Below are 27,469 nucleotides of genomic sequence, written 5' to 3' on the forward strand. Positions count from 1 at the left end.
TGGTGCGTCTTTGGATACATATATTACACAAATTGAAAATAAGGTTGTACAAGTTACTCAGCTGGGGCAGGTAAATTTGTAGAAGTGGGGGTGATAGCTTTTGAAAAGCGACTCTGCAGCTGGCAATTTGTCACTGGCAAATTCACAGCTGGCACATTACAGGCATTTGTGCCTCAACAGCCTTTAACATTGCAAGATGACTCCCTATTCAGCTTCTGAATATTTCAATAGTCATCAGCTTAAACATGTTATAAAGGGCTTTTTTTACTTTCATTTATATATTACACTAAACCACCAATTAAATTTCTTAAATATGGCCAAAAGTGTGAATCTTCTCTACACACCTTTTCTCTCCCCATAATTTGCAGTGAATTAAATCAGTCACCCTGTTATGAGAACCTTTGCCTCAAGCTAAGTTATTCAACATTGACTTGTGATGTGAACCACTGAGAACTCATCCCCACTGAGTGTCATGGTTTAATACATTGTCATCATCCAAACATGGGACATTTGTTGTTCTTTCACCCATTAACCTGGTTATTAATACTGTAAGTGTTCTTATGTAAATGGTATTCGGTGCTGTTGTGGGCAAACAGAAGAACAGCTGGAGCAGCGTTTGCCAGAGTATTGTGTTGAGAGCATTAATGCATGTCATAGGAGCTTAATAGAAGTGAATGAAATACTGTATGTGGTTATGCTACCCAGTGGGCCCCAATAGTGATCTGTTAATACACCCTATGCCCCTGACAAACACTGCTTTCCTCTCTTCTGCTCTCTTCTCCTCTGTAGTCTTCACCTTTCAAAATTTGTTGTTACCCCACCAGCTGTGGCCTTTACTCAGAGGGGTCACCAAAAAGACTAAAGCAGAAGGGGTGTGTGTGTGTATGTGTGTGTGTGTACGCGTGTATGTTTGTGTGTGTTCGTGGGTTTTTGCATGGGGGGTGGGGTGGGGGTGGGTGGTTGCGCATGTGTGTGTTTGGAAGAGGGAAGGCAGAGGGGGTTGACATAGCATGAGGAGGAATTATCACCTCAGCTCATTGAAATAGGTTGCCATATGTCTGAGTTCAGATCAGACACAGAGAGTGATTGTCAGTTACTGTTAGCACTTCAGCTGAATCGAATCCATTCCAGAGCCTGTTTTAGCTTTTGATTTGCTCTCTGTCGGGATATTAAATTCATCCAGAGTATGATCTTTTCTTTTTTTTTTTTTTTTGAAAAGATGGGGCATGAACTAATCTGCTTATGGGGCATCCCCCGAAGAATTTCCTCTGTAATATTTTAGTCTGCGTTAGAGTGGATAACACTGCACTTGGATTGGAGATTTATATACAAGTGCCACAGACGTGTCTTTTGTTGGAGAGCTGCTCTGGGCAGTGTGCTGGTTTAGAGTGAGAGCTTATCGCCGAGGGACTGTGTGTGCAGAGAAATTTTCACAGTGAAGGATGAATTCTTGGGATACAGACTCAGAGGATTCATGCGATTGGGGTGACTCCTCTGAAGAAGCATTGTCATCAGAGGAAGATGAACTTGATGTCAAATACGATAAAGAGTAATGCCAATCATGCAGTGATGTGTGTTGCCTGTTGAGAGTGATGCTTTCAGTGCACGCCTTTGCCATTTATGCAGTGAATGGAGTTGAATAAGACATTACTGATGCGCAAGTATTTAGTTTTGCCTGGTTCCATTTTCATAACTCTGATTATAGAATTTAAAATGAATAATGACGTTAGTTAAAGAAGGCCACACAGTGTATGAATCAAATGTGCCAATTTTGCTACTGTGCCTGATTGTGTGTGTGCGATCTTTTTCTCCAGGGAGGACATCAGGACGGCCAATGTCATTGCAGCAGAGGCAGTCACCTGTTTAGTCATCGACAGAGAGTGAGTACCAATACATTTGGTCAGAACATAATGATTGTTTTACATTGTGAAAGTTTTTTCTTCCTTCAGCATTAAAAAGAAATGCATTGGGTCAGTGGTACAAGAGCTCAATGAATGGATGTCTGTCTGTCATGAGCAGCTGTAGCCCACATATTTTGCTTTTGCTCATTATAGTCAAAGAACAGTTTCTTGCAAAAGGCCACACAAGTGCTACCTTTAGTGAGACATTAATATGAATGCACTTCCACACCTCTGTGGTTGAACACGACACACATTTAGCTGTAAATAATTTCAATTTTCACACTCAAAATACATCAAAGCTCTTGTGTAAATGTCTAATGTATCCTAAATTGTGACGATTCATTCAATTTCAGTTTTTGAGTGAAAAATATGTTGTGCATTCACTGGATCATGCTTTATTTTATAAGTGCAATCCCTAGTTTAAAGCGAGGCTGTGACTGGAAAGATGAAATAACATATTCTTCCACTTACAAATGAAAGCATTAAAACATTCAAAAGCATTAAAACACGTCCTGACTCACTTTAATTAGTTCAGGGATTTTGCTGCCACAGCCTTACTTGGTCTGGTATGACCAGTAGTTTATGGTAGCAAATGTTAGCTAATGTAAGCATACTTAAGATGGATTTTGCTGTTACTGAGTCAGTTTGTTGACTTTATGACTCTTCCCCACTTGTTCCACTGTTGCTGCATTTTGCCGTTGCCCATTAACATATCGTTGTTAAAGACAGCTACAATAAGCGGTTGTCCATCAACAAAAGTCATGCAGTCTTGCTTTAAATAGCCGGAGTTAGGAAAAGAAATCATAGCATCACCTGAAGTCTGCTGATTGATCCAGCTTCTATGTTTGAGACTCAACTCATTCACATGTAAATGTTTTCCAGACACAGACAAAAATGAAACTTATCAGATTTGGACTTGGTTTGTTAAATGACATCAAGAAGGCAGGTGTAAAATATGTCCTAAATCAACTTCAGTAAAGAATTTAAATTTATTCCAGATTTGTGCAGGAATGACTAACAAGAGCTGCTTTTTCACTGCAGTTTGTCAGGAGATTATCAAAGAGCATAACCACATTTTCAGCTTCACATTGCCCTTTACACTGTCTCAGATCAAACATTTGTTTTTTCTTTGCAAAAACATATCTTTTAATTTTAATGTTTATAGAAGTTTTTATGGTGAGATCGCTCTCTAAAAAAATAATGTAAGTCAGTATCTGAGGAAAGGGTTAGTCTCTGAGCATCTCTGTGTCTAGCACTGAGCTGTGTGGTGAGAACAGAGACAGACTGGTTGGGCGTGGGGAGAAGATGGTATCAGATTACCCAGGGCCTCCCTCTGGCCTCAGGGAACACAGCAAGCACAAATGGGCCATCCTCAGAGCTAGCAGAGGGGATAGTGAGTGAGTCATCTAGCACAGGTGACTATTAATTCCGTCACAGCCCACAAAACTAGCTCATCGTGTGGGTGTGCCACGCAGAACCTTTGTTTGTCTGTGTGCATTTCCAGTTTCTGAATGCCCATGCTTTTGTGATGTGTTAAGAGGAAACATTACAGCTCAAGAGGTAAGATAAGGATAACTGCAGGAGCTGTGCTGGAGAAAAAGGAGGAGACGGAGACAGTGCGAAAGAGACACAGAATAAAAACAAGCGGCAGGGAGTCACCGACTCGGTGCAGTAGGCACAGTAAGCAGCCAAACATTTAAAGAAAAGCTCAGCTCACAGGCATTATGGCCTCAACAGGAGAAAACACCAGATGTACAACGATGTCTGTCTGACAGCTTGATGAGCCTTGCATGATGTCTTACTTAGTTGTTCTACCAGGATGTTTGAAATCTTTTGCATTGGCAGCCATGCTTCAGAGAGAAATGAGCAAAAGCGTAGTTGTTATTTTTCATGAACCGGATGTCCCCATGAGCAACTTTTATTTCAGTGATTATTATTTAATGTATGATGTAGCTCATTATTCTACAATTAACATTTCATCATAATTTTTCTTTAACTTCTTTATCCATTGTAGGCATGCTAATTAAAATTAACAGACACATTTGTTATTGTTATTGCAGTTTTACTTGCCCTGAAAAGAACATGGTTGCATTGTTTCTTTCAGTTAAAGAACTTAACCGATTTTACTAACTACAATAGAAATGATTACCAGCATCTAATGATAACTTTTACAATATCCACTGGCTTTTTTTTTTTTTTAAATCACAGTATGTTTTCTCTTCTATAATTCATTCATTAAAAAATTCATGAGCAGCCACTACTTTTGTCTCTAAAATTCCCACTCACTGTCTGCTATCACACTGTTTTACACCTCTGGGTAGCTCTGTCTTCTCGTCTGTTCGCAGTGATTTTTAGAGGCTTGTCTCTAAAAGCAGACTGATGAATATTTAATAATAACTGGCAGTGCTTTTTATGACAGTCTGGCCATATATTGCAGCAGCTTCTTTGACAAATCACCTGCAGTTTACAAACTGCTTTATTCCCTCTAACCATAAGCTATTTATTCGTTACATACTCTAAGTGAAGACTATGTATATTACTTTAGGCTAAATATACTGTATATTGTAGATTCTCCAACAAACTAAATGGTCTCAAAACAGTTTGATTGTGTATGTTTTAACATATACTGTCTGTGTTGCAGTTCATTCAAGCACCTGATTGGAGGTTTGGAGGATGTGTCCAGTAAAGGCCATGAGGATGCTGATGCCAAAGCCAAGTAAGACAATATGAATTAATTGTTATGCATGAATTAAATAAAATACCGTCTATGCAAATGTACCTTACTGTTTTGTGCTTGGGGCTTAATCTCTTACGTTGTTTGTCTTTTGTTTTAATCATTTAAGTTCACAAATAAATTTTCAGTTTCAAATGCGCTCCAGGCCAGCCATTAATGCATTGTGCCTTTAGGTCTGTTACATAACAAGACAATACTTGAGTGACAGGCCAGAAAGCTGAGCCTATGACCTCTGCCTCTATTTCTGGAGGAATTAATATGTACTCTATTTATCGTCATCATGAAAACAAGAGAAAAGCACTATAGAAGGCACAGGACACCTTGGCAATGAGGTGGGCATCTTAGGGTTCAGACACCATTGGCATAATCTGATACCTCGCTCGCTTGGTGCTATGTTTTAAGTCAAGGTGAGGAGAAACAAGAGCCCGGTAATGACAGATTACAGTGAGAGAGAGGAGGAGGAACAGCTTATCGCCACAGAAGGGGAGAGAGAGATGTTGACAGATGCACGGAGTGAACAGAGTCAGGCAGAGAACAAGACGGGTGACAAAGCAGACTAGACTTCAGTTCAATGCTTTGGATTTCTAGCTGACTGCTGAGCGTGTCAGTCATCTTTGCAAGCCAGTGGCATTTAGTCAGCAAAGAGCTGAACATAACACCAGTTACTGTGCTGGACAGAGACACTGAGGAAACAGAGAAGATGGGCATAATGGTGGGGTATAATGGTTTGTCCCTGGCATTCAGCCCTGGCCAGGTTCCCCTTATGGCTCACTACCACTGCTGAGCCCTCAGCCAGCAGATGTGTGAGATAGAAGGAGACCTGCAGTGTGCATTAACTACCCCATTCTTCCCATGCCTAGGTCTATAGGGAAGCTGATTTAAGATTGATTTTATGCAAATGAACAACAAATAATGCTTTTGCATGAGTATCATTTGTAACCTTGTCACCAACCCTGTTCTACAGAAATAAAACCACTCTCTCCCTCTGCTCCCTGAAATCTGTCACATCAAAGCCGTTCTCACCCAGATTAAGGTAGCTTTCCCTGTGTTGCTGTGTTGTGTGTGTGTGAGATGTCTTCCTGGCCCTCCCCACCCAGCAAAACACACTTGTTTCTTGGTAAGGAAAGCCTGAGTCAGGGTCCCACAGTGATGGAAACTATCTCTAATTGGTCACAGTGGATAAACACCAAGCAACAGAACTGTAACTATACAGGAAACTACAGCTGCTCCCTGTGAGGTTGACGGCTCTTTTCTTCAAAGACTACCTAGCTGCTATGTGCTATATGTGCACACTGCTTTTGACCATGTTGCTGCTTCTCTCTGCAGGAGGAGTTTCACACTACAACAAAGTAGAGCGAATACATCCATCTCTGTAATGTCTGTCTGGCTGATGAGTTACAGCTCTAGCCTAGAAATGCAACATCCCTGGTTTGCATCCAGTCAAGCTAATTCCTGATCCCTCTTTCCTCTCATGCCCTGTCATCTCTACTGTTGGCTCTTTTATAATGGCATAAAGCACCCCCAAAAATCATTTTTAAAAGTTTAAAATTCTAGTTCCTAGTTCCTGATTTTCTGGGAGTAATTTAAAACACTCCACTCATAAGGCAACAGCTGCTTTCATTGTCTTTGTTTTTGCAATGAAATTGCTCTCATTTTTCATTCAAACTATCATTACAATGTCTCAAAGTCTCTCAAGTTTATCTAAGCTGAGCAAATGCAGGAGTTTAATGAGCAGGAATTGCTGCTAAATAAAAGTGGCAATTTAATGAGAGTCAGCTTTAAGGTCAGAGATGCTTTCTTCTTCTCTCTCCTCTCCCTTGAGTCATGCTATACCGAGAAGAACCAGAGCAAAGGAAATGAAGATAACAGAACTCACACACTCACAGACAAGCTCTCACACACTTCGACACATGGGGATTGCATCATTTTATATGATCTCATCCGTTTACTGATACAGATTATCACCCACTGGGGTGCTACTTGACCCACAGAGGAAGTTGTATTGCAGTGCTAGTAATGGATTTGCCACGTAACAGTAATAAATAACATGTTCTTTCAACCTCTTATAAATGACCTCAAAATACATCTACTATATAACTAACAGGAGGTTACATTAGTGTTGGAGGCCACTGAGCTCTGTGTTAGTTTTGGTTCAAGGTCATGGTTTAGACATCCATTTAAGGTGGATGTATGGCTCAAGTCCCACTGGGTCTGCTCACCGGTATCATATTCCTGTTTTCAACATCTAGTGTTTCAGCCATGGACGTAGACAAGTGCTGCTTTCTGCCTCTTTGAGAAAAGGAATCTATAAGAGTATTTGTGCTGGAGCTTCAGTAAATATCTCTGCTAACCATCAATTCCCTGAGCTTATTGTATGTGTCCTTGGTGAAGACACAGAGCAATGGGAAGTGTTTTTCTGGAAACAAAACTATTCATTACAGTTCACTGACAACTGAAGCAGCTGGATTCAAGGTTGTCTTATTTTATTCGCTTAAAGAAAGATTCATCTTTTAGTCAGAAAAGACTATAAGGGTTGACTTTTTGATTGCCTGCTCGGTACGGCAGTTTCTTTTTGTGTTTCAGTGCTTTTGTTCATCAGCTTACCTGCCTTGATATGCCTAATGGAGCAATGCTGCCATCTGCTGGCCAAATAACACTATTACTTTTAAAACATTTTGGTAGACCAGAATGACAGTTTTGCATTTTTCAACAGTTTTTATTTTGTTTTCAATTTAAGTTTAGTTTAGGCTTGGCTAATTTAGTTAATTCCTTGAAAAATTCCTTATTTTATTTCAGTTAATGAAAATGTTAGTGATAACAATCTTTACCTGATCCCTTAATCTTGGCAGAATTTACAAGACCTTCTTCATTAAGAGGAACCAAACACATGTCCACACCTCATAGATTTTGTGTGTGTTCTTCTCAGCGCATGCACTCATAAACCCCATGCATGTGCACGTGTTAGTCACCTTGGCCTTATTAATAATCCTGTCCCACACACAGTAATTCATGTCATCTCTGTAAGTTCTCTTCATCCTTTTCTTAAGCAGAGAGCATTTTACAATTTGGACTGTTTTCTGGGCTGGCTTCCAGATGATGGGAGGGGAGAAGTAGATGAAAGGATCACCTGATAATCTCACATGATAGTAATAGTGCCCGTGTACGCACACAAATAAACAGTGACTGTCCTGGTAACCTCATGTGTTTCTGAGAAACACCGTGCTCAGTAACCCGCCAACACGTGCAACCACAATACCCTCTGGCACGGAGCTAAGGGGAAAGGTTTTATTGCTCTCACTTTCAGTGTAACTGACGTATCTGGTGGATCTTAGCAGTGAAAGTCCCTTTCCACATCTCACATGGCCATGTAAACTTAGAATGAAGTAACGCAAAAGTAAAATGTCTCATTTGCCATTTTATTTATTACATTCCAATCTGGACCAGTGCTCATAAAATGAATCATTGTTTAACTAAATTTCATGTAAATATGCTTAATCTCTGGTGCTCCATGAGGGAAAAATGCTGTCTTATCTAAACTTGTAGAGGTATTTTTGATAAATATTTGTTGTTGGCAGCTGTACCTGTTTTTGTGTGTGTTTTTTTGAGAGAAGAGGCCTGACGCTGAGACGATAGTGTGTTCTGGGTGACCCAGAAAGGTCTGTCCAGACTCAGATCTCTCCTAAGCCCACTGATCCAGAGACTGAGCTGATGAAACTCTGTCTGGATCAAACAATAACCAGAGAAGACACGGGGCATCTGGGGATAAGGGATGGACACGTGGAAACAATCTCGGCTGCCATCATGCGCGGGTCAGCAATGGCATGTTGGGATATTCAGTGGCAGAGCCAAGGCATATGTCTTCAGAGCCAGCTGAGTAGTGAGCATTTCATGTGCCGGACACCCAGTCTTTGTTCTTTCCAATCAAGAATGGGGACAGGCTGGGGACAGTTAGGCTGTGTTTAAACAGAGGCCAAAGTGGTTTGCCAGAGGACTTAACTCAAACACATCCTGTTCATGTGTTCATATTTATTCACTCCACATCCTCAATAACATCCTTGATAGATTACTACGAGTTAAATCCTCTAAGATTTGCAAACAAATGAGCTCAAAGAGAGACGGATATTTTGTCTCAGGTTCTTGAAAGTGGATTATCTCTTCTTTCATCCTTCATCTCATCTCTAATCCTGTTCCCATTCTTTCTTTTCCCCTCTTTTCCTGGCACCGCAGGTATGAAGCAGAGAATGCGTTTTTCTTCAACCTCAACCTAGCTGACTTCAACATCATCGACACTCTGGGGGTTGGTGGCTTTGGACGTGTCGAGCTGGTAGGAGGCACTGCACTGTGGCAGCAGCATGGATGATTTTTTTTTTTTTTTTTTTTACATCTTTGTAATTACCCAACAAGCTGCTGAGGTTAATGCGTAGGCTGACCTCTGTATTTTCCTTTTCTTCTCACTGCAGGTTCAGCTCAAGAGTGATGAGAACAAAACTTTCGCAATGAAGATCCTGAAGAAGCGGCACATTGTCGACACAAGACAGCAGGAGCACATTCGTTCAGAGAAGCTCATCATGCAAGAGGCCCACTCTGACTTCATTGTTAGGTACACTCCCTGAACAGCTTAACTGAAAGGCAATATAAATACTGAAGACTACTGTATTTGCTATACGTGTCAAAAGCATCACATTAGCTCAGAGCCAGAAGGACCTGGGCTTGATTTTCTCTGAGGAATTTGCAGCTCTATTATGTCAATAAAGGTTTCCTCCCACATCTAAGTCAAGTATTTTGGAAACAATTTTCTTTTTACCGTAAGTGTGGAGTGAATGTGAGTAGGAGTGGCTTGTGTGTGTCCCTGTGATGCTGCAGAGAAAGTTTTTTGACAATCATTTGGCTTTAGTCTGAACAAAAATCAATTTAACAACAGATGGCCCAATTTCTGACCACATACTGCATTCAAAAATAGTTAGAAATCAGAAATTTGATATAAAATTGTTTCCTACACAACTAGCGGCTGTATTTGTATTAATTAAATAATAACATTCGCATAAAAATAGGATTTTAAATGTAGTTGTACTGTGTGTAAATTGGTGTCAGAGGTACTTTTGCATACCTTTGTCCGCTCAATTTTTTAAATATTAATTTTGAACTCCCCACATTAATTAATTGCACTTATCCTACCAGATAATTTTTGCTTTTGACGGCTATGTGAGATAACATCAACTTCTTCTGTTTTCAGACTCTACAGAACCTTCAAGGACAGCAAGTACCTCTACATGTTGATGGAGGCGTGTTTAGGGGGAGAGCTGTGGACCATTCTTCGAGACCGGTAAGATCTATTTCACCAAGTCAGATTTAACTGAAATGTGTTACATTTGTGTTTCTGCTACCGATACAAACAGTGAGTATTACAACGTATAGACTGTTGAAATTACATTAATAGCACTAACCATTTAGAAGATTGCCGGTGCTTTTCACTTCCCAGTTTTCCATTTATCCAGATAGACATTCTACATTTTACTCAATGTAAATTACAAGTTTATATCACAGCATGTACTTGTGGAGCAGCACATTAGCTTTCCAGTTCTTTCTTAAAGCATATGTTGTTTAAATATGTTAAACCATGTGGTGATTTGATTATTTTCCTGAAATATCTTTTTTTTTTGTTTCTGTTTTTAAACACAACACAAAATTTTAATTAGAAATCTGTTGTGGAAACCATGGGGAGACTGAGCCCTCTGGTTGGTCTAAGAAAAGACATCATTGTTGGACTACTGCAGTTATCTGCCAGGATGCAGCCATTACTTGTCTGAATCTTTATTTATTTAACTTAATTCACAGTTTAGCTCTGTTATCCTGCTGTGTTTTCAGGGGTTCATTTGAGGACTCAACCACCAGGTTTTACACAGCTTGTGTGGTAGAGGCCTTCGCCTACCTGCATTCCAAAGGAATCATCTACAGAGACCTCAAACCAGAGAACCTTATACTGGACCACAGGGGCTATGCCAAACTGGTAAGAAACCAGTAGGGAACCACCATGCAAAAAATCTCAGACTCTCATTGTCTGCATTTTCTGAGAAGTCGAAAATGATGCAAACTTATATACTTGAAGAGTTTGACAAAACAAAAACTGTCCCTTTTCAGGTGGACTTTGGCTTTGCCAAGAAAATCGGGTTTGGGAAGAAGACGTGGACCTTCTGTGGGACGCCGGAGTATGTAGCACCAGAGATCATTCTGAACAAGGGCCACGACATCTCAGCTGACTACTGGTCTCTAGGAATCCTCATGTTTGAGCTCTTAACTGGCAGGTACACACAAGCCTGGGCATGTCCATGAAAACTAATTTATAAAGTATTCACTGTCAGCAGTGTATCCTGAATGTTACCTTGCACAGCTAAAACAGCAGTAAATGGAAAAAGTGTATTTGGAAACTTGGATAATTTCCTTAACACAAGTGGCAATTTCTAACGCAGCAGTTCAGTGAAGAAGGGAACAGTTTAACAAACAATTTAATTACACTATTAATTTCTCGTTAGAAGAATATTATCCATACTAATGCATTTACATTTTACACAAAACTAATGTTTGCCTCTGTTATGTAGCCCTCCGTTCTCTGGCCCTGATCCGATGAAAACCTACAACATCATCCTGAGAGGCATTGACATGATCGAATTTCCAAAGAAAATTACCAAAAATGCTGCCAACCTAATCAAAAAGCTATGCAGGTGAGTGTTGGTGCCTCCAGCAGTTAAACGCAGAGTAATTCACTTAAATGGTCTGTATGCTGAATCATCACGTTTTTTTTTTCTACCACAGGGATAATCCTTCTGAAAGACTGGGAAACTTGAAAAATGGTGTCAAAGACATCCAAAAGCACAAGTAAGCACCATTATAAATGAACATGATCCTCTTATTAAGTCACTTCTTTTCATAGTGTCATTGTGCAGTTAAACATAATTACCAGCTAAAGTATTAATGCTGTCTTTCCTCGTAGATGGTTTGAAGGCTTTAACTGGGAGGGCTTGAAGAAGGGGACATTGACGCCTCCTATTATCCCTAATGTAAGTGCACACTGCTGATAGCCTCACTCGTTGTACATTTTTTCTAGTAGTTCTTTTGTAGTGAATCTCTTAATCAAAATCCATTTGTTGTCTACATGTTTAGTCTTTATGTGAATATTTTTTCTGTCTATCAGGTCACATCAGCAGTCGACACGAGTAACTTCGACAGCTTCCCGGAGGACAACGAGGACCCGCCTCCTGATGACAACTCTGGCTGGGATGTTGATTTTTGAAGCACTCCTCTCACCTTAAAACCAAAAGAAACTTGTCTTTTGTTGGCTTGGAGGCCATCTTGAGGACATGGCTGTGTTGTAAAAAAAAAAACCTGCATTAAAAATGAAAGAGAGGATATGGAAAAGAAGATAAACAGATGGATGGCAAACCCTCTGGGTCACCGATATGCCTTTATTTCACTGTGGCTCTGGATCAAGCATTTATAATGGGACTGCTGTAGCACTTCTTCGGTGTTGTCTTACACTCGGCTCTAAAGGCAAAGGCAAAGAAAGTGCAGGGATATATACACACACATACACACAATAAAGCAGTGGCTGATAATGGGGCCAGATTTTCCCATGTAATAGGGAAAAATGTTTAGTGGGTGAATGAATGTTTGATAGTCTGTCAAAGTTTTGGTTCTAAGATAAATAAGAGTGTGTTAAGTGTGATGGACTACTCAAAAAGAGAGGAAGCTGATGATTGATTTTTTTTTCTTCTGTGTTTGTTTTTCGGCAATATTTGATGAAATATGTGGTGGACTTTGGGAGGTTATAAGACGTTGTTCCCTGGTTTTTGACATGCAGCTTCCTGCTGCAAGTCCGGACACTTTTCAGAGATCTACACGCTACAGTTTGCAAGTAAACCTGGCATCAAGTGCTTAAGACTATCCTGAATGTCACTGATTTTCTTCTTGTTTAACATCCATGTGACATACAGTATGTACGGTACATAGTATTTGAATTTACAAGTTACATTCTCACTATTGAACACAGCCGGGCTAAAATCAAATACTTAGTACACTTTATATAAGATGAACCTACCTTGAAAAGCACAAACACTGTGCATTCAGTGGAAAGAGCTGTGACTCTTCAAGTGCCCTGCTTAAAATTTTAATGAATCACACACCGACACACATGAAATGTCAGCTAGTATTTCCATGAAGCAATCTGTCATTATGCACTAAAATCAGCAGTTATAGCTCATTTTAAGCTTCAGTACATGAAGTCACACTCTTTTTTTTTTTAAATAAACTTTTCATCATGCATAGGAATGCTTCTCTACCTACATACTTCTTAGTTTTGTTTTTTAAATCACCCAAATGCCTCTTCCCATTCAACCAAACGGGACATCCTCTCTTCGCTCCTGTATAGTTCTGATATAACTGTGAACATGGTTTCAATGTCTTTGGTGCTGTTATTGATAAATTATAATAAGCGATGGTGAGAAGACAGTACTGGTTATTGTTTTTGTATAGTGATTTTTTTTGTGCTTGATTCCTTTGTAATGTACTTGACTTCCTTCATTAGAAAATTGGAGACTTGTGTCAATTTGTAAACTTGAGTGAAGATTTGTTTGATATCACTTGACACCATGTTAGATTGTGCTAAGCGGTATTCTCAAGGTTTTTTTTAACAGGTTTAACAATGTTGAGTTCATCCATATAAATTAACCATCCTCTTCTTTGGGGGCAACAAATGTCTCCTTGAGACAGACGGCAAAAGAAAGAAAGAAGATTATATTTTGTGAAACCCACAGCTTTGACCACTAGCACCATGACCTCACCCAGTTTATCACCTCTCACGCTCAGAAATCAGAGCATAAAATCAGAAGAAATGTAAGTGCCTTAAATCAATGGCATACAAAATTAACATCACAAGACCTTTTCGATGCTGCATGAACACATATACACCTCAAAAACGTATGTGTCCTCTTAGATGGCTGCTTCTCATCCTTTGTTATAATCTAATAAATACATTAATCACCTTGGAAAGAAAATTTCTAGTCATTTGATGGCGGACAAAAGTGTGTATGAAATAAATTTCCTGCTTTACCCGTTTGATTTCTCTCATGGAAAATTTATTAACAGTAAAATGATAAAAATCTATCATACCAGATATTGCTGCAATGACATGCTTTTCTCTATGTATCTAATGTGATCTTATGAAGTCAACCACAGCTGGCCTGGTATGAACAGTTAATCTTAGCTCAGAAGCACCATCTATCATCTGCTTCAGTCGATGATAGTCCATGAAATCTGAGCATATAGAGATGGCAAGAATGATTTGCAGCTTTGAACATTTCAGTAATGTGAAAACAATATTCCTCTTTACCACTGTTGACAATCTTTAACCATATGATAACACTGATCACAATGCATCATCATCATTGTCCAGATTTTCATTTTATGGTTTGGTTTGAATAAAGCAGCACAACTCATATTTCATCCCAGGAAGCCAAACAGATGTATTTAGGTTTAACTTGCATAAATCAGTGAATAATGTTTATGGAGAGCTGCAAATGAGAGGAAATCTCAGTTCTATCGGCACACCCTAAGTATTTTACTGTATTAAGAGCAGGTTATGTTTATCACAAAGCCTTATGTATGTCATCACTTTACAAACCACTGGTTTTGAGTCTTATACTGACCGCCTTCTGCAATGGTACCTGATATTTGCCTTGTGTTATGTTGTTTATTCTGCTGTAAATTCATTTTGCAGAGTGCCACGTGTAAGATTTTTAAAATTATAGAGTAAAAACAATACTTTTGAGTGGTGTTTGTCTCTTAGTTATTTTAAACAACCCTCAGTGACTGAAATAAACTGTGCTATGGAGAATTTACAGTTTACCGTAGTTGCCACACGAGGGAGCTGCAGAGGTAAAACCGTACAGATACCTCTCAACCCAGCTGCCTCAGCCTGATGTGAACTGGTTAAGGTTGTCCGAGATCTAATAATCAGTCCCAGAGTTAACGTCATCCACTTGTGTTAAGTGCAGATGATTCAGTTTCTCTGGTCTCAGTGTTATTCGCACAACAAATCTGTTTGGGGGGCACAGGGAAATGGCTTCAGCCATAACAACAGGGTGACACTTCTGTGAGATCAAAGGGGATCAAAGTGCATCAAAGGAGCTCACCTTACCAGCACTGACATTTAGTTAAGTGGAGATAAAAGCGCTACTTCAAAAGCTATACAGCAATTCAAACGCGCAAAGTGCTATGGTGTGTTTGTCAGGTGTCTATGGCGCATCTCTCTCATACCCACACACAAAGTCACACTCAAACATGGGCCACAGATGACCAGCAGATGACGTCCAAGTGCCAAGGTGTCTTATTAGAGACACTAAAGGTCTCGTTTTTATCACGCACATCAGCACCTGTGAGCTTTTCTCGGCGCATTGGAAAAAGACTTTGTCACACGCTGCCAAAAAAAAGTTATTAAGCTCCAGTCGTCTTTGTTTTGGCCTGGAAACAATTCAAAAATGCCTCCTGACCCAGTGAAAATGAGTCATCTTTCCCACAGAATGCAGTTTCACTTGTATTAATGATTTTCAGAGATTCACAAATTTGGGAAGTCAAAACAAATGTAGAGACATATCTACTGTTTACTGGGGGACGTGTGAAATGATCTGCTTTACGCCGCAGATAAACGCACAGTTTTTTAAGGCTTGATTTGAACATTTCTCTCTTTCATGCGGCCATTTCTTGCAGTGGAGGATCCCAGAGGGTCAGAGAGCAGGACAGATCAGAGTTGCCTTTAATCTCAAAGTGCCAGTCAATCCTGAAAGGCCTCGCCACGGAAGTCCATTAATTCGGTAAACTTTTCACACCCCTTAATGGTCTGCATATCCTACACATTGATGTCCGCCACTGGTGTAATCAAGCACACTTTGGAGGATAATTGCCCCCTTTGCAATCAGAAGGATCAAATGAAGTAGTTAATCGACGCAAGTAACTTCAATCACTGTCTTCACACAGCCAAGGGGCAGTTAGGCTACTTGAATGTCAAAGAAACTGGAATAACCAAACAGCTTTTATGGAGAGGGGTAACAGAGTTTATGAAGAAAGAAACGCTCAAAATCCCACATTGTGAGGAACACTGGTGAGATTTTACTACGGCTGTAAAGTCATTTCACAAATAAAATGTGCTGCAATATTTTGAAGCATATACAGTTGTTCTTTTAGGATAATTGCGCGCACAACGGTCTGAGCGTCATTAAAATAAAATATGTTAAGTGGTGAACTGTTGGCATCAATATTTTTGGAAAAGCAAAGAATAATAGAATACTTAGAATAAGTGGTCTATAAAAGAAGAAAAATTACTTTTTAACAAGTTTGGTCTCATAATCAGTTTTATGTTTGAAAACAAGATAATTAAAATCATATCATGATAGGACTATATTAGTTCCATCAAAGTGGTGAGACTCAGTGTTGAAACAAAGCAAACAATGCACGCATCTGGTAACCTGGACAAACAGGACACTTGTTTTAAGAAAAATAAATAAATAAAAAAGGGGACATAGATAATTTATGCAGTTTTTTATTATTATCACTAAAATGTTATTTTATACTAAGCAGACTGAGTAAGTTCTGACTGTGGATATATTTTATTTCCAGTGCGTCACTAGGTGATAGGCATTCAGACAGACTTTGCAGGTCATTATCATTACACAAACATTGTGAAACGCAGTCTTGTGCAGGGAGAATAGAAGGCCATTTCCGTACAGTGGGGCTCTCTTTGAAATTCCACCCACCGCCTTTGTTGTGCACAGCGAGGGGCGGGAAGACAAACAGGTCCACATGTATAAAGAGATCATCCCAGGACTGAGGGGCAGGAGACTTCCAAGCATCGTGCCGAAACGCTTTGGAAACTTTGGGATTCAGGATTCAAGGCCGCTTTGGACTTTGTCTCTCTGTCATTCTTTTTTTTCCAGCAAAACTGAAGGAATTCTTTTCCGTGTGTTTGCAGCACAGCAGCATTTAAAGGGAGAATCATGCAGTCGCCGTCGGCGCATCGCTTCTTGGCTGTGTATCTCACGCTGTTTGGATACCTTGGGGACGTTTACGCGGGGACAGTCCTGACGAACTCCAACGCCATCAAAAACTTGCCCGGAGCTTCGGCTGGCAAAGGCGCCAACACTGTCAGTCCGAGTCCGCGCACCTCACCCTCCGGTAGCATGGGACACAAATTACCAGTAGACACCTTGCAGGTAATTAACTCTCCTGTGCGTAATCTGTGCGCCACGACAAAAGCTGCGTTTCTGTAAGTTTTATAGGTAATATCTCAATTCTACAATGACACGCTGCTTTTGTTCTTCTCATACTACAGCAGTCGGGTGTCTGCACGGATGATGAAGACTGCGGAGGGGATGAATTCTGCAACGATGCCCGAGGCGCCTGTCTGCCCTGCCGTAAGAACCGGAAGCGTTGCGCACGGGACTCCATGTGTTGTGCAGGAAACCGCTGCAGCAATGGTAAGCAAAGTCATCGCATTTGAAATAATTACTGACCTTAAGAAGTTGTTGTGAATACTCTCATAGCTCGGGATGGTTTACATTTCGTCATACTGTCTTGCATGTCTGCATGTTTACTGATATCCATTAATTCTAATATATGCCTGAGGTGGATGATTTAAGTTAACACTTTATTGATCCCACAGTGGGGAAATTTACTTGCAGCTCACAAGCAAAACTGGAAAAAATACATGATATCTCCTATGGTAAATACACGCCCTAAAGGTATTTTTTTTCCTTTTGCCCTTTGCCCTTTTTTAGGCGTTTGCCAGGCAAATGACATAGATGGTACAGATGCATCCATCATCACTGGCTTGCACAAACACAACAACACCATGGAGCATCAAGCCAAGAGGCCTCCTATTGCCCACGGCCAACAGCCTCAAGCTGTGAAAGGTGAGTGTCCTGTCGAGAATCATCAGTCTTTGTTAAGTTCAAGTAACAACACAAAACACTTTCAGTGAGGTCTGTTTCATGTGACATGTTTTTCATCGCTCTCTTCCCTCTGTCTCCAGGCCAAGAGGGGGACACTTGCCTGAGATCTGCAGACTGTTCTGAGGGTCTGTGCTGCGCCAGACACTTCTGGTCTCGCATCTGCAAGCCTGTGCTGACGGAGGGCCAGGTGTGCACACGCCACCGCAGGAAAGGCACCCATGGCTTGGAGCTGTTCCAGCGCTGTGACTGTGGCGACGGCCTGGCCTGCCGACCAGAGAAAGGAGAGCGAGACCACAGTGTCAGCAGGACTGCAGCCCGGAACCTACACACCTGTCAGAGACGCTGACACAAACGTGCTGGACACACACACAGACACACACCCAGCAAACCCACACATCAGTCAGACACTGACAAACACTTCTCAGCCCTGCATTCACCAGAGATGCTGACACACACACACTTAGATACCCAACACCTAAGACATTCTTTCCTGCCAAAGATGCTGACTCAAACGCAGCACCCGGAAGGATAGACATGATTCCTGGAAAAGTGATACACCCAAAGGGATGCAACAGTGCAAGGACTGATCCAATTCCCCATCAACAGAAAGGAGTCGGAAGTTAGGAAGTGACATTTCAGAAGTCTTTGGAACATTGATTCATGTCGTCGGTAATGGCAGAACTGTTTTGTTTCTCTTTTTATGGAACTTCAAGCCTCAGTTATTGCAGTAAATTACTGTATTGTAAATATTATCCTGGAGGTGGCACTTAATTGAGCTATTGAATTCTGTCAACACCAGTATTATAAAGACATGGTGCTGCATGCATTGTAAATGTGTTATATATATTGTTTTATAAGAAAATGTTATATATTGAAAATTTGACTATATTTGTTTTATTAAACATCATTTGATAACCTTACTCCTTCTTTCTGCACCTCATTTTTGGCACTAGTTTTTTTCTCTGTTGCAATACAAAAAAAAAAAAAAAGCTAAAATGTCTTTTGGGAAATTGTTTCAGTGAGGATGTGCTGAAAATAATTTCCCCTGTGGCAGTTATAGGGTCTAAATGATTTAGTCCAAATATTCACTTAAAGGTTGGTACGAGTGGGAAACGTTTCTGGCAAAATAACAACCACCCCTTCTGGAAAGCAAGAGTTATTTGAACAATCACTCGGTGGTGTTTAACTCTGAGCCCAAATCAGTGGTTGAGGCTGAGTGGATGGTTTAAATGTTTGGCCCAAATATGCTTCTCAAACTCATTACACACAATTGTTGAAATATGTGCAGACACACACTCGCAGAAAACATACTTACAACAAACATACTACTTTAACAACTCATTACTGGAGCCTCAACAGGCCACATCCTGCTGTGGAAAGAAAGGATGGCCCATCGAGGCAATGTCATCAGAAGAACAGAACATTAAAAACAGGACAGGATGCTGATATATCAAATGATAACTGCAAAGAGGTAAGTATGTGTGTCCTGGTGAGTGTTTGCCACCTAACCCTTTGGTGTTGCTGGCTAGTTTCTAATTATAACTTCCCTGCCTTCATGTGCAGCAGAGCAGATAGCTAGCTATCCAGCCTAAAGCCTCTAATTACTTCATCTTACTCAATCTACACTAGAATTCATGAAATGAGGCGCACCGCAGGACTTCTGAGTTTCTGTGATGCAACTCAAGAAAAAAAAAAAGGATCTTGGCTCTTAGTCTTTCCAGTTGCAAAGCACACCTTATTTCCTGGCTGTTGTGCAATGGATGTGCTCTAATGTGTAGGCTATGAATCCACCCAGATACACCTTGGTGTCTGTAATTAGACCTGTTTAGATTAGAAGATGGCGAGGAAATTACTGTACTTTCTGCTCGATTCTCGTGTCAGATCAAAAGGAGCAAGACTCTCTTGATATCTGGCCTTGCCAGATAACCTCTTTATCTGTTTACATCCAAGGACATTAATTTGAAGTTTGTCTACGGAAGACAAGGTGAGCCTTTCTCTAACTGTAACACTGAAGATCAGTGGTGAAAAGTAACTAAGGACATTTAGTCTGACGTACATGTAGTTTACTTGAATATTTCCATTTTATGCCAACATTGTACTTTTCCTCTACTACAATTTTTGAGTTACAGTTACTTTGTAAAGACATTTCAAAAGCAAAATCATAAGCCTATACAAGTATTATGCTTAAAACTATCACTGAAATTACTTACATATTGAATGCTGGACTTTTACTTTTAATACAGTGTTTTTACAGTGTGGTATTCTTACTTTAACTCAAGTAAAGGGTCTGAATAGTTGTTCCACCACTGTGGAGGATAGATGCACTGACAGGGAGGCAGGCAGACATGCAGAGAGACACACTCCACTTAAACAATTTTGTGTCCGTTCTTCAGAATAATTAAGAGTAATGGGAGCATTGTCAGCAGTACAATATACCATGCAGGCTCAGCCAAGTCATGTTTGTGGGGGTCCTGGAATCTGTGTGTGTGTGTGTATGTATGTGTGTGTGTGCGAGCCTGTCATCATTACACCAACCACAGATTAACACAGGCCACAGGCATGTGCCCTAACTCAAGGAAGGCCAGGGTGTGTGTGTGTGTGTGTGTGTGTGTGTGTGTGTGTGTGTGTCACACACAGCTACAGTACATTTAGTGGACTCCAGAGAAACAACAGCAACAACAACAGCATCCACGACAACAGACACACTCATGTCTCCACATGCCACCTCACAGTTATAACACATATACAAACACATTTACACATGTCCGCACTTGTCCACACACACACTCACACACCCTTAAATGGGTGAATCTTGGGGTGTGAGAGGTTTGGAGTAACACCACACTCGCCCACGCAATGGCATCCTAACCAATAACATTTGGTGTTGTCATACCACAAGAATGAATCAGCGTTTCCACTGACATGCATTCTCATGCTACTGTACACTTTCAAAAGCTGTAAACGTGTAACTACAGCAAACGTTTATCTCAGCGTCATGCATGCATGCTACGATTCATGAATAACGATTTTAAAGTCTGTTTTCATTCTGTGCATTTGATCTGTGTTTTATCTGCATAACCCAAACTTAAAACAAACCACTCTATGATCTGATATTTATCAAGTGAAGTGTGTTATGATAACACTTAATGAGCAATAAAACCCAGAATGCATTTGCTAATACCACTGTCTTAAAATCTGCTATCTCCCTTCAGGATCTAAGAGTCACAATAAAGCTTTTCTCTGCTTGAGTACCTGGCATATCTGCCATTGTTATTCTAACAGCACTGCCAAACAACCTTGACAGACATCCCTGATTTAACAAACTCATGAGTGAACCATCAGAGATGAAAGAATAAAGAAAGGAGGCAGTGTACACAGAGGCTGTGCATGTTATTTCGTCAGATCAAAAGATGGCATACTTCTGGAATGAGCGTTCAGATCAAAACCAAGCTCTTATGTAAACAAAATTTCACAGGGAGGTGTCAAACTTCTGGGTGCTGGCACTGATCACTTCATAGAAAAGAGGCACAATGCTCACTATTCATCTTTGTGGGATGACAATCTGCCTGATTGAGCAATAAGGGGAACTCTCCCTGTCCTTGGGAAATAACAATTAAACAAAGGACAACTCACTGAGCACAATGCGTTAAGTGTGTGATTGTAGGTGAAGAACAGGTTTGCTCCACTGAGTTAAACTACTCGGTGATGTCAACAGGTGAAACAAGGGTATTCATAGAATGAGCCAGTGACGTTTTGTACTTTGATTGGTTTCATGTTACGTTCCAGGTAATTCACCAGTGACAATTGTTCTCAACTCCTGTGTTTGTATTTCCCTTCTCTTTGCGTCTGTCTCTGCATAGCTCTAAGCCCAATTTAAAGGCATGACGTCTCTTTCCAAGGGTGAGATAAGACGACCAACTTCACGCATATCTGTTATGAGTGTTATGGATCTGGGGTCAGGATGTCTTTAACTTAGCATAAAGGCTGGATGCGAGAGTAAACAGCAAGCGCAGCTCTGGCAAATACTGGCAAACACTGACACATCTGATTTCAGTGGCAGTAATGTGTTGGAAGTATTTTATTATAAATACTTCCTTATCTATTTTATCAGTTTATCAGATACAGTTCATGAGCACAGGCTTTGTTTTGGTCTTTGGACAACCACAATGGTCCCAAGATTTCGGGGGCATGGGGTGGGGGGGGGGGGGGGGGGGTGTTTTACCTTTATGAAAAGATGAGAAGATCAATATCACCATCATATTTGTTTAAGTTGTTGAAGCTACAGCCAGTAGCTGGTTAGCTTAGCTTAGCACAAAGACTGGAAACTGCTAAATCTGTCCACTACTACCTCAGAAGCTCACTAATTAACAAATTATATGCTGTGTGTTTTATCTGTAAATTTAGAAAATGACTGGTTGTAGTTTTATAGGGGGCTATGTGCTGGACTGTTTCCACTCGCCTTTTTGTTTTTTGTTTTTTAAATATCAGCATCATCCTCATAAAATATTTCCACTTAATCTGCGTGTGTGTCTTTCCATGTGGCGACCATGAGGCTCGTCTCTTGCTACTATCCCAGGGACAGTGCCGTGACACTGGGTTTGCTCACCAGGCGAGGCTCATGGATGACTGGTTTGATCCATCCTGGTGTTCCTTCCATCTGCAGCTGACACCTCCGCTGTGGTCTCAGGTCCCTCTCTGATGATGTCATACCATGTTTGAGTCCCCATTTAACCACATGAAGGAAACTCAGCTGCTCTGACTTCAGCTTGTTAAGGCCCAAGGTTGGGCCTTAACAGTGTGCTGGGCTTAAACAGAGACAAGTAGTCGTATTATGTTGAGTAAACCATCCATTACAGTAACGCTGAATGAAAGAGATATCTGACCACAGTTCCCTGTGTTTTGCTGTGCTCTGCTGCCTTCTAGAGTCATGTGCATGTTTATTTTCCATTTGCTACTGGCTTTTATCAGCAAAGCTGGTGGTGGCAGGGATCATGTAGGCACTTCAATTCATCCTCCACCACCTGTATCCTTCAGGTGGATTCCCTCATTCTTGCCAGTCCCACCATGTGCAACATATCCTAGTGCTTACACAGCTGCGACCAATTCAGTGCAAACAAACAATCCGCCCATTGTTTATACAAATAATATCCCAATATGCGATGTCTGCTGACTCTGCCAGACGAGCAGGGAGCGAACAGATGCACTGAGGGTGGGGGGGCAAAGTTACAGCTGGGGATAAAAATGCCTACTCTTCATTATGGTTGGTCCAGAACCTGGCTGCTGGCGGCCTGGGTCTGGGCTAGGACAAGGGCCAGGGCCAGAGCTGGCTCAGCTCCTGGCTGCTATGTAAAGTCTGCCTCAGCCACAACCACATTGCGCAAAGCTGCTCCACACATATAATTTACTCATTATTCACGAAGTTTTCGAAGAAGTCAAAAAAATATATTGCAGAGTGAGAGAGTTGGTGGAAAACTAACACGGACTGAGTTGCTATTCAGTAAAAAATAAAGTTATATCCAGTTATATAATACTGAAAGATGGCAGGCTTATGGAGTCACAGTCAATTAGCACAGCTGATTGAATAGAGGTGCCCGCAGAAACCTTATACTTTGAAAAATAACCAGTGATTGGCAAACCCCAATACAAGAGCACACCATCAGTAGGCATTGGTGGTGACTATGCCTGATCCAGTACGCTCACAGCAGACAGATTACTTTTTACGAGAAGCAGGAAATAGGTGTCTCTGAGCACTCTGTTCATTTCATAAAACATACTCAATAGGAGATGACTGTCTGTCTGAGGCATGGATGAATATCCCTGTGCTTAAGCAAGAGCATCAAAAGCCCTGAATGTTGGGTAATGACATACCTTTACTCAACAGGGAAGCATCCTATCAGACAATGGCGCAGTAATGGCCCCAACGGTTCAACCTTTGTCTCATTAACAGTCATCAGGCCTTTATCAGAACTTTTTTTTGCCACTCGCAACCTCCTTTCATGCCACCCTAACCCCCCCCCCCCCCCCCCGCCCCCCCCCCACCCAGTCCATCTCTTCTCCTTCATCAACTCTTTAATGTCCCTGCTTGTTTTCCCTCCTTTCAAAAACACTGTCTTTAACCCCACCAAAGAAAATGGCTGATGCACAATCTCATTTGTGAGGGGACTTTACAAAGGTGGAGTCTTTGGTAATAGAATGAAAAGGAGGAGGCTGGGGCTTTGATCTCCGTAGGAGGCAAATGGATTGGATTGTCTTGCCCCTGCTGGTGGGGCTAAGCTGGGGACAGTGTGAGTCGCAGGGGGTCATATCAAAGGTAGTTATCTTCAGAGGGTCTTCTCAGTGGCACATTAGTACACTATCTAAATGTTGATTTGTTCACACCAACATCTGAGGAGCCCTAAATGAGCTGACAAAAGGAAACACCCAGTGAATGTAAATGAGCAAAGTGGTCAAGTTCACTTCTCTCTACAGACATGTGCACAGCTCTTTTCCTCTTCACTGCTAATGTTTGTTATTAAGCCTTTCCCAAGTGGACTGGTTAAAAAGTCTCAATGCTAATTCCAAACAGCAACAAGTCCACAAATTACAGCCTGACTCAAATCTGCTTCATGTCCTTACGTATTGCCTGGTTCTTCCACTCACAGGACCAAACCTTAATGGTGCAGCATGCTCATTGTCTATGTTGTGGGTAAGGAAATGATTGGGAACACCCTATAGCTGCAGCAAACAGCCATGTTGAGGTTGCCGACTGTGTGTGTGTGTTCCTCCTTTGTGGGTGGGAAACATCATATTACTGTCACTCTCACAGCTGACATTAAGAGAAAGGTATAAATCACACACACACATTCCAGCACCCACTGTCAGCCACAGTCAGAGACAAAGAATTAAGTTTATAGTGCATGACATCTTTTTCTCTAATTTGATAAACTGTGGACATTGAAAGGATCCGTTCACAAATACCCCTGCTGGTACAAACCACAAACTACACATGCATCTGTTGGAGCGATCCACTGTTGCCTTTAACATCATCCTGAAGCCGCAGGCCTCACATTAGAGAAAAGAATAGGTGGGTATTTTTTTGGACTAAAGGAAAGAGAAACATTTCTGGAAAAAAAGGAACAATTAAAAAGTTTCTTTACAGTTGAGTGACTCAAGATTTAATCATTATGTGAATGCCATAAGCTCTCGACCTTCAGTGTTGCTGCTGTTCTTCACCAGTAATACAAAACTCAAAGAATATATTTCCATATTTATTATTTCAAAGGTTGCCAGGCTTGTTAGAGCAAATTCTCAGCAATAGCCATAAAAGAGGGAAAATTAGACTCCTTGCCTGGTGTCACAGTTTGCCATTCTCTGTGTGCATGGCCCAAATGTGGGATTGCAAATAAGCATCTCTATTTTTAGGTACTTTAAGAGCAGTAGCACCCGTCTGGGTCATTCCATATCATTAGAAACAGCTCCAGAGATGAACAAATTCTCCTGGCACTCAAATATAATACTGGTCTTTAAGCCTATAGTACCATGAAATCAAAGCCAAGCCTAAAACCTCCCTCCATCCTTGGTGTTATTTTTGAATCTCTTCTGAAATTTGGGTTGACACGTTGATTGAAAATGCCCACTACTTTGGTTATCTTGCGCATCAAATGTCCAACGCAGCACATTCCCGAGGGGCTTGAATCGCACTCAGAAGCCTCAGTCTAACCCCCTGTTACTGAAATGTACATTTAAGCCTTTCTCTATACTCAGTCATTAACCATGCTAGCTGTCTTTTAGGCTCTTTTCCCTGTCTTTGGCTGCTGGTAAATATTTGCTAGATGGGGATTGCATTCCAAATTGGTACTCCAGTGTCTCCTTTGCATAATAGTTGTTGTGAAGGCATCTATTGTCTCATTTAAACTGACCACATAGTGTATTTTGGTGAAGTCGGCAAGGGCTGGCTTCTCTACAACCCTAATTAGCATTCCTTCCAGATAAAACAATGATCTCTTGAATACGACTGAGCTAAGCTTGCAGGAAGTGATCTAAAGAGCTGATAGGAACCCATGATTACCAAGCAACTAACTCCAGTGCTCCATGCATAATGTTTTAATTCAACATCACCCACCACCACCTCATTTTGTCCCATCACTAATCTTGTCTTAAGTTATCTTCAAACTACCGCTTTGCCCTGTGGCTACAGGCCTTATCATTTATTGATTATGTCTCTTAGATTAAAGGACCTGCTTTCATTTCCACAAGAATGTGCCCCACTCTTTGTGTCCATATGGAAACGTTTGCTGGACAGATGGGTTATTTTCCCCTCTAGACAAGGTCCCGCTGGTCAGAGAGGGATTCACAAGGACTTGGTAAGTGATGGTGCCTGTTGATATCCAATTGTTGCTGGCTTTGAAGTCCAACAACCATGTGATCTATATTTGACCATTAATGAGAGAGCGAGAGTGATGGGAAATGTGCAAGAAAATTTTAACTACATTGAGTGAAACAGTGCAAAAAAAGTGTGTTGAAATGAGGCTGAAAATCTCAACATTAATCATGAGAGCAAGTTTTACAACAAATCATCTTAATTCCTCCAGACAATTCAGGGCTGTCAAATGGCTGCATAATACTACTTCAAACCCCCCTCAAGCCTCCCAGACTTAATTCCATGTGCTGAGAAGCCGAACTGCCTGAATGTGGGTTACACACAAATGACGGACATTTTGTCTTGGGGTAATTACTAATATGCCACTGTTGTTGCCCAGGCTGCCTGTATCTGGGTTTTGGTTTAAATGTTGGGTTTACTCTCCCTGGGCTGTGTGGTTTGCAGCAGCTTAATCACAAAGCCACAAGCATCTCAGCCATTTTGATAGGAGCCAAACTGGGAAGGCTTCATATGTAACACTGTTTTTGCTAGTCCTACATATAGCAGGCTTTTCTGCAGAGTCAGCGGAGCAACTAAATTGAAATAGTACATGTTGACAAATTGAAAATGTGCAAATAAAATGAAAATAAACTCGAGGCAGTTATGGACTGTAAAATGTTACGGATTGTAAATCTAATGAGCAAGAGCTGAGGTTTACTTGTGCAGGAATGGAAAGAAAATTTGAAAAAAGCTCAGTGATTTTTAATCTACAAGGACTGAAAATCTTGTTTTCTTGCTTGGACAAATGGAGTCAGTGACAACAACTGGAGCATCTGGAGACAGTTTCCAGATCCGTTTCAGCTCTGGAATACAAGATGAGTTAGAAAGCAAAGCATGGCTTAAAGATTAAAGAGAATAAACTGATAAAAGATCTGAATGGACAAGAAAACCACAAGCTTCTGTGAGATAACGCAGATCATCTGTCTGTGAACAAGCACACTGGCAGCCTGAGATAGACTCTTCAGCATCCATGTGTCCTTATCCCATACAATATTTCCCAGCACACAGGTGTTTGCAGTCCTTTCCAAATAACCTTGTTTACAAAAACAACAGCGTTGAAAAAGTATTGCAAAAATTTTTTTTTACAGGCAACAAGACAATTAACGCCTGTGTACCACGTCGAGTGCCTCAGCTCACTACTAATGGTTTGGGGCTGAGTACCAAGACTGCTTTTTATTGAGCTTTCAACTTGCAAGACGTCCAAATGTTGCCACAAGGGAGGTTTTGAAACATTGGCTCGCTCGAGACACAGAGGCTTTTTTGTTGTGCTGTGCATGTAATTTACAATCAAACTTGCTACTGTTGACTCCCGTGGTGCAATCACATAAACTTACATTTTTCAACTTGGTGCACTTTGGATGTTGTGCAGGAGCTGTGAGACATTGAGCAGGGCGCCAAGTTTGGCCCTCACAGCTGCACTTTTTTCACAGAAGAGATGATT

The 27,469-nt window shown here is 41.0% G+C and overlaps 2 protein-coding genes across 3 annotated transcripts in view; both read left to right on the plus strand.

The window, feature by feature from the left end:
• LOC121189779 (cGMP-dependent protein kinase 1-like) overlaps positions 1 to 14,431 on the plus strand; it is a 74,904-nt gene extending 60,473 nt beyond the window's left edge. For both annotated transcript variants that reach the window (XM_041050227.1, XM_041050226.1), the window contains exons 8-18: positions 1,815 to 1,880; positions 4,543 to 4,617; positions 8,863 to 8,959; positions 9,096 to 9,235; positions 9,869 to 9,958; positions 10,501 to 10,642; positions 10,774 to 10,937; positions 11,232 to 11,354; positions 11,446 to 11,508; positions 11,624 to 11,690; positions 11,825 to 14,431. In XM_041050227.1, coding sequence (XP_040906161.1) covers positions 1,815 to 1,880; positions 4,543 to 4,617; positions 8,863 to 8,959; positions 9,096 to 9,235; positions 9,869 to 9,958; positions 10,501 to 10,642; positions 10,774 to 10,937; positions 11,232 to 11,354; positions 11,446 to 11,508; positions 11,624 to 11,690; positions 11,825 to 11,923 — 1,126 coding nt within the window. In that variant the 3' untranslated portion in view covers positions 11,924 to 14,431. The remainder of the gene's footprint in view (positions 1 to 1,814; positions 1,881 to 4,542; positions 4,618 to 8,862; positions 8,960 to 9,095; positions 9,236 to 9,868; positions 9,959 to 10,500; positions 10,643 to 10,773; positions 10,938 to 11,231; positions 11,355 to 11,445; positions 11,509 to 11,623; positions 11,691 to 11,824) is intronic.
• A 2,069-nt stretch (positions 14,432 to 16,500) lies between these two features.
• Positions 16,501 to 18,544, plus strand: LOC121189650 (dickkopf-related protein 1-like). The gene is made up of 4 exons (XM_041049996.1): positions 16,501 to 16,892; positions 17,012 to 17,156; positions 17,457 to 17,591; positions 17,711 to 18,544. The coding sequence occupies exons 1-4, from the start codon at positions 16,677 to 16,679 to the stop codon at positions 17,974 to 17,976; spliced, it is 762 nt and encodes a 253-aa protein (XP_040905930.1). The 5' UTR covers positions 16,501 to 16,676; the 3' UTR covers positions 17,977 to 18,544.
• Positions 18,545 to 27,469: the final 8,925 nt, after the last annotated feature.

Source organism: Toxotes jaculatrix, chromosome 11, assembly GCF_017976425.1.
Source record: "Toxotes jaculatrix isolate fToxJac2 chromosome 11, fToxJac2.pri, whole genome shotgun sequence".
Lineage (NCBI taxonomy): Eukaryota > Metazoa > Chordata > Actinopteri > Toxotidae > Toxotes > Toxotes jaculatrix.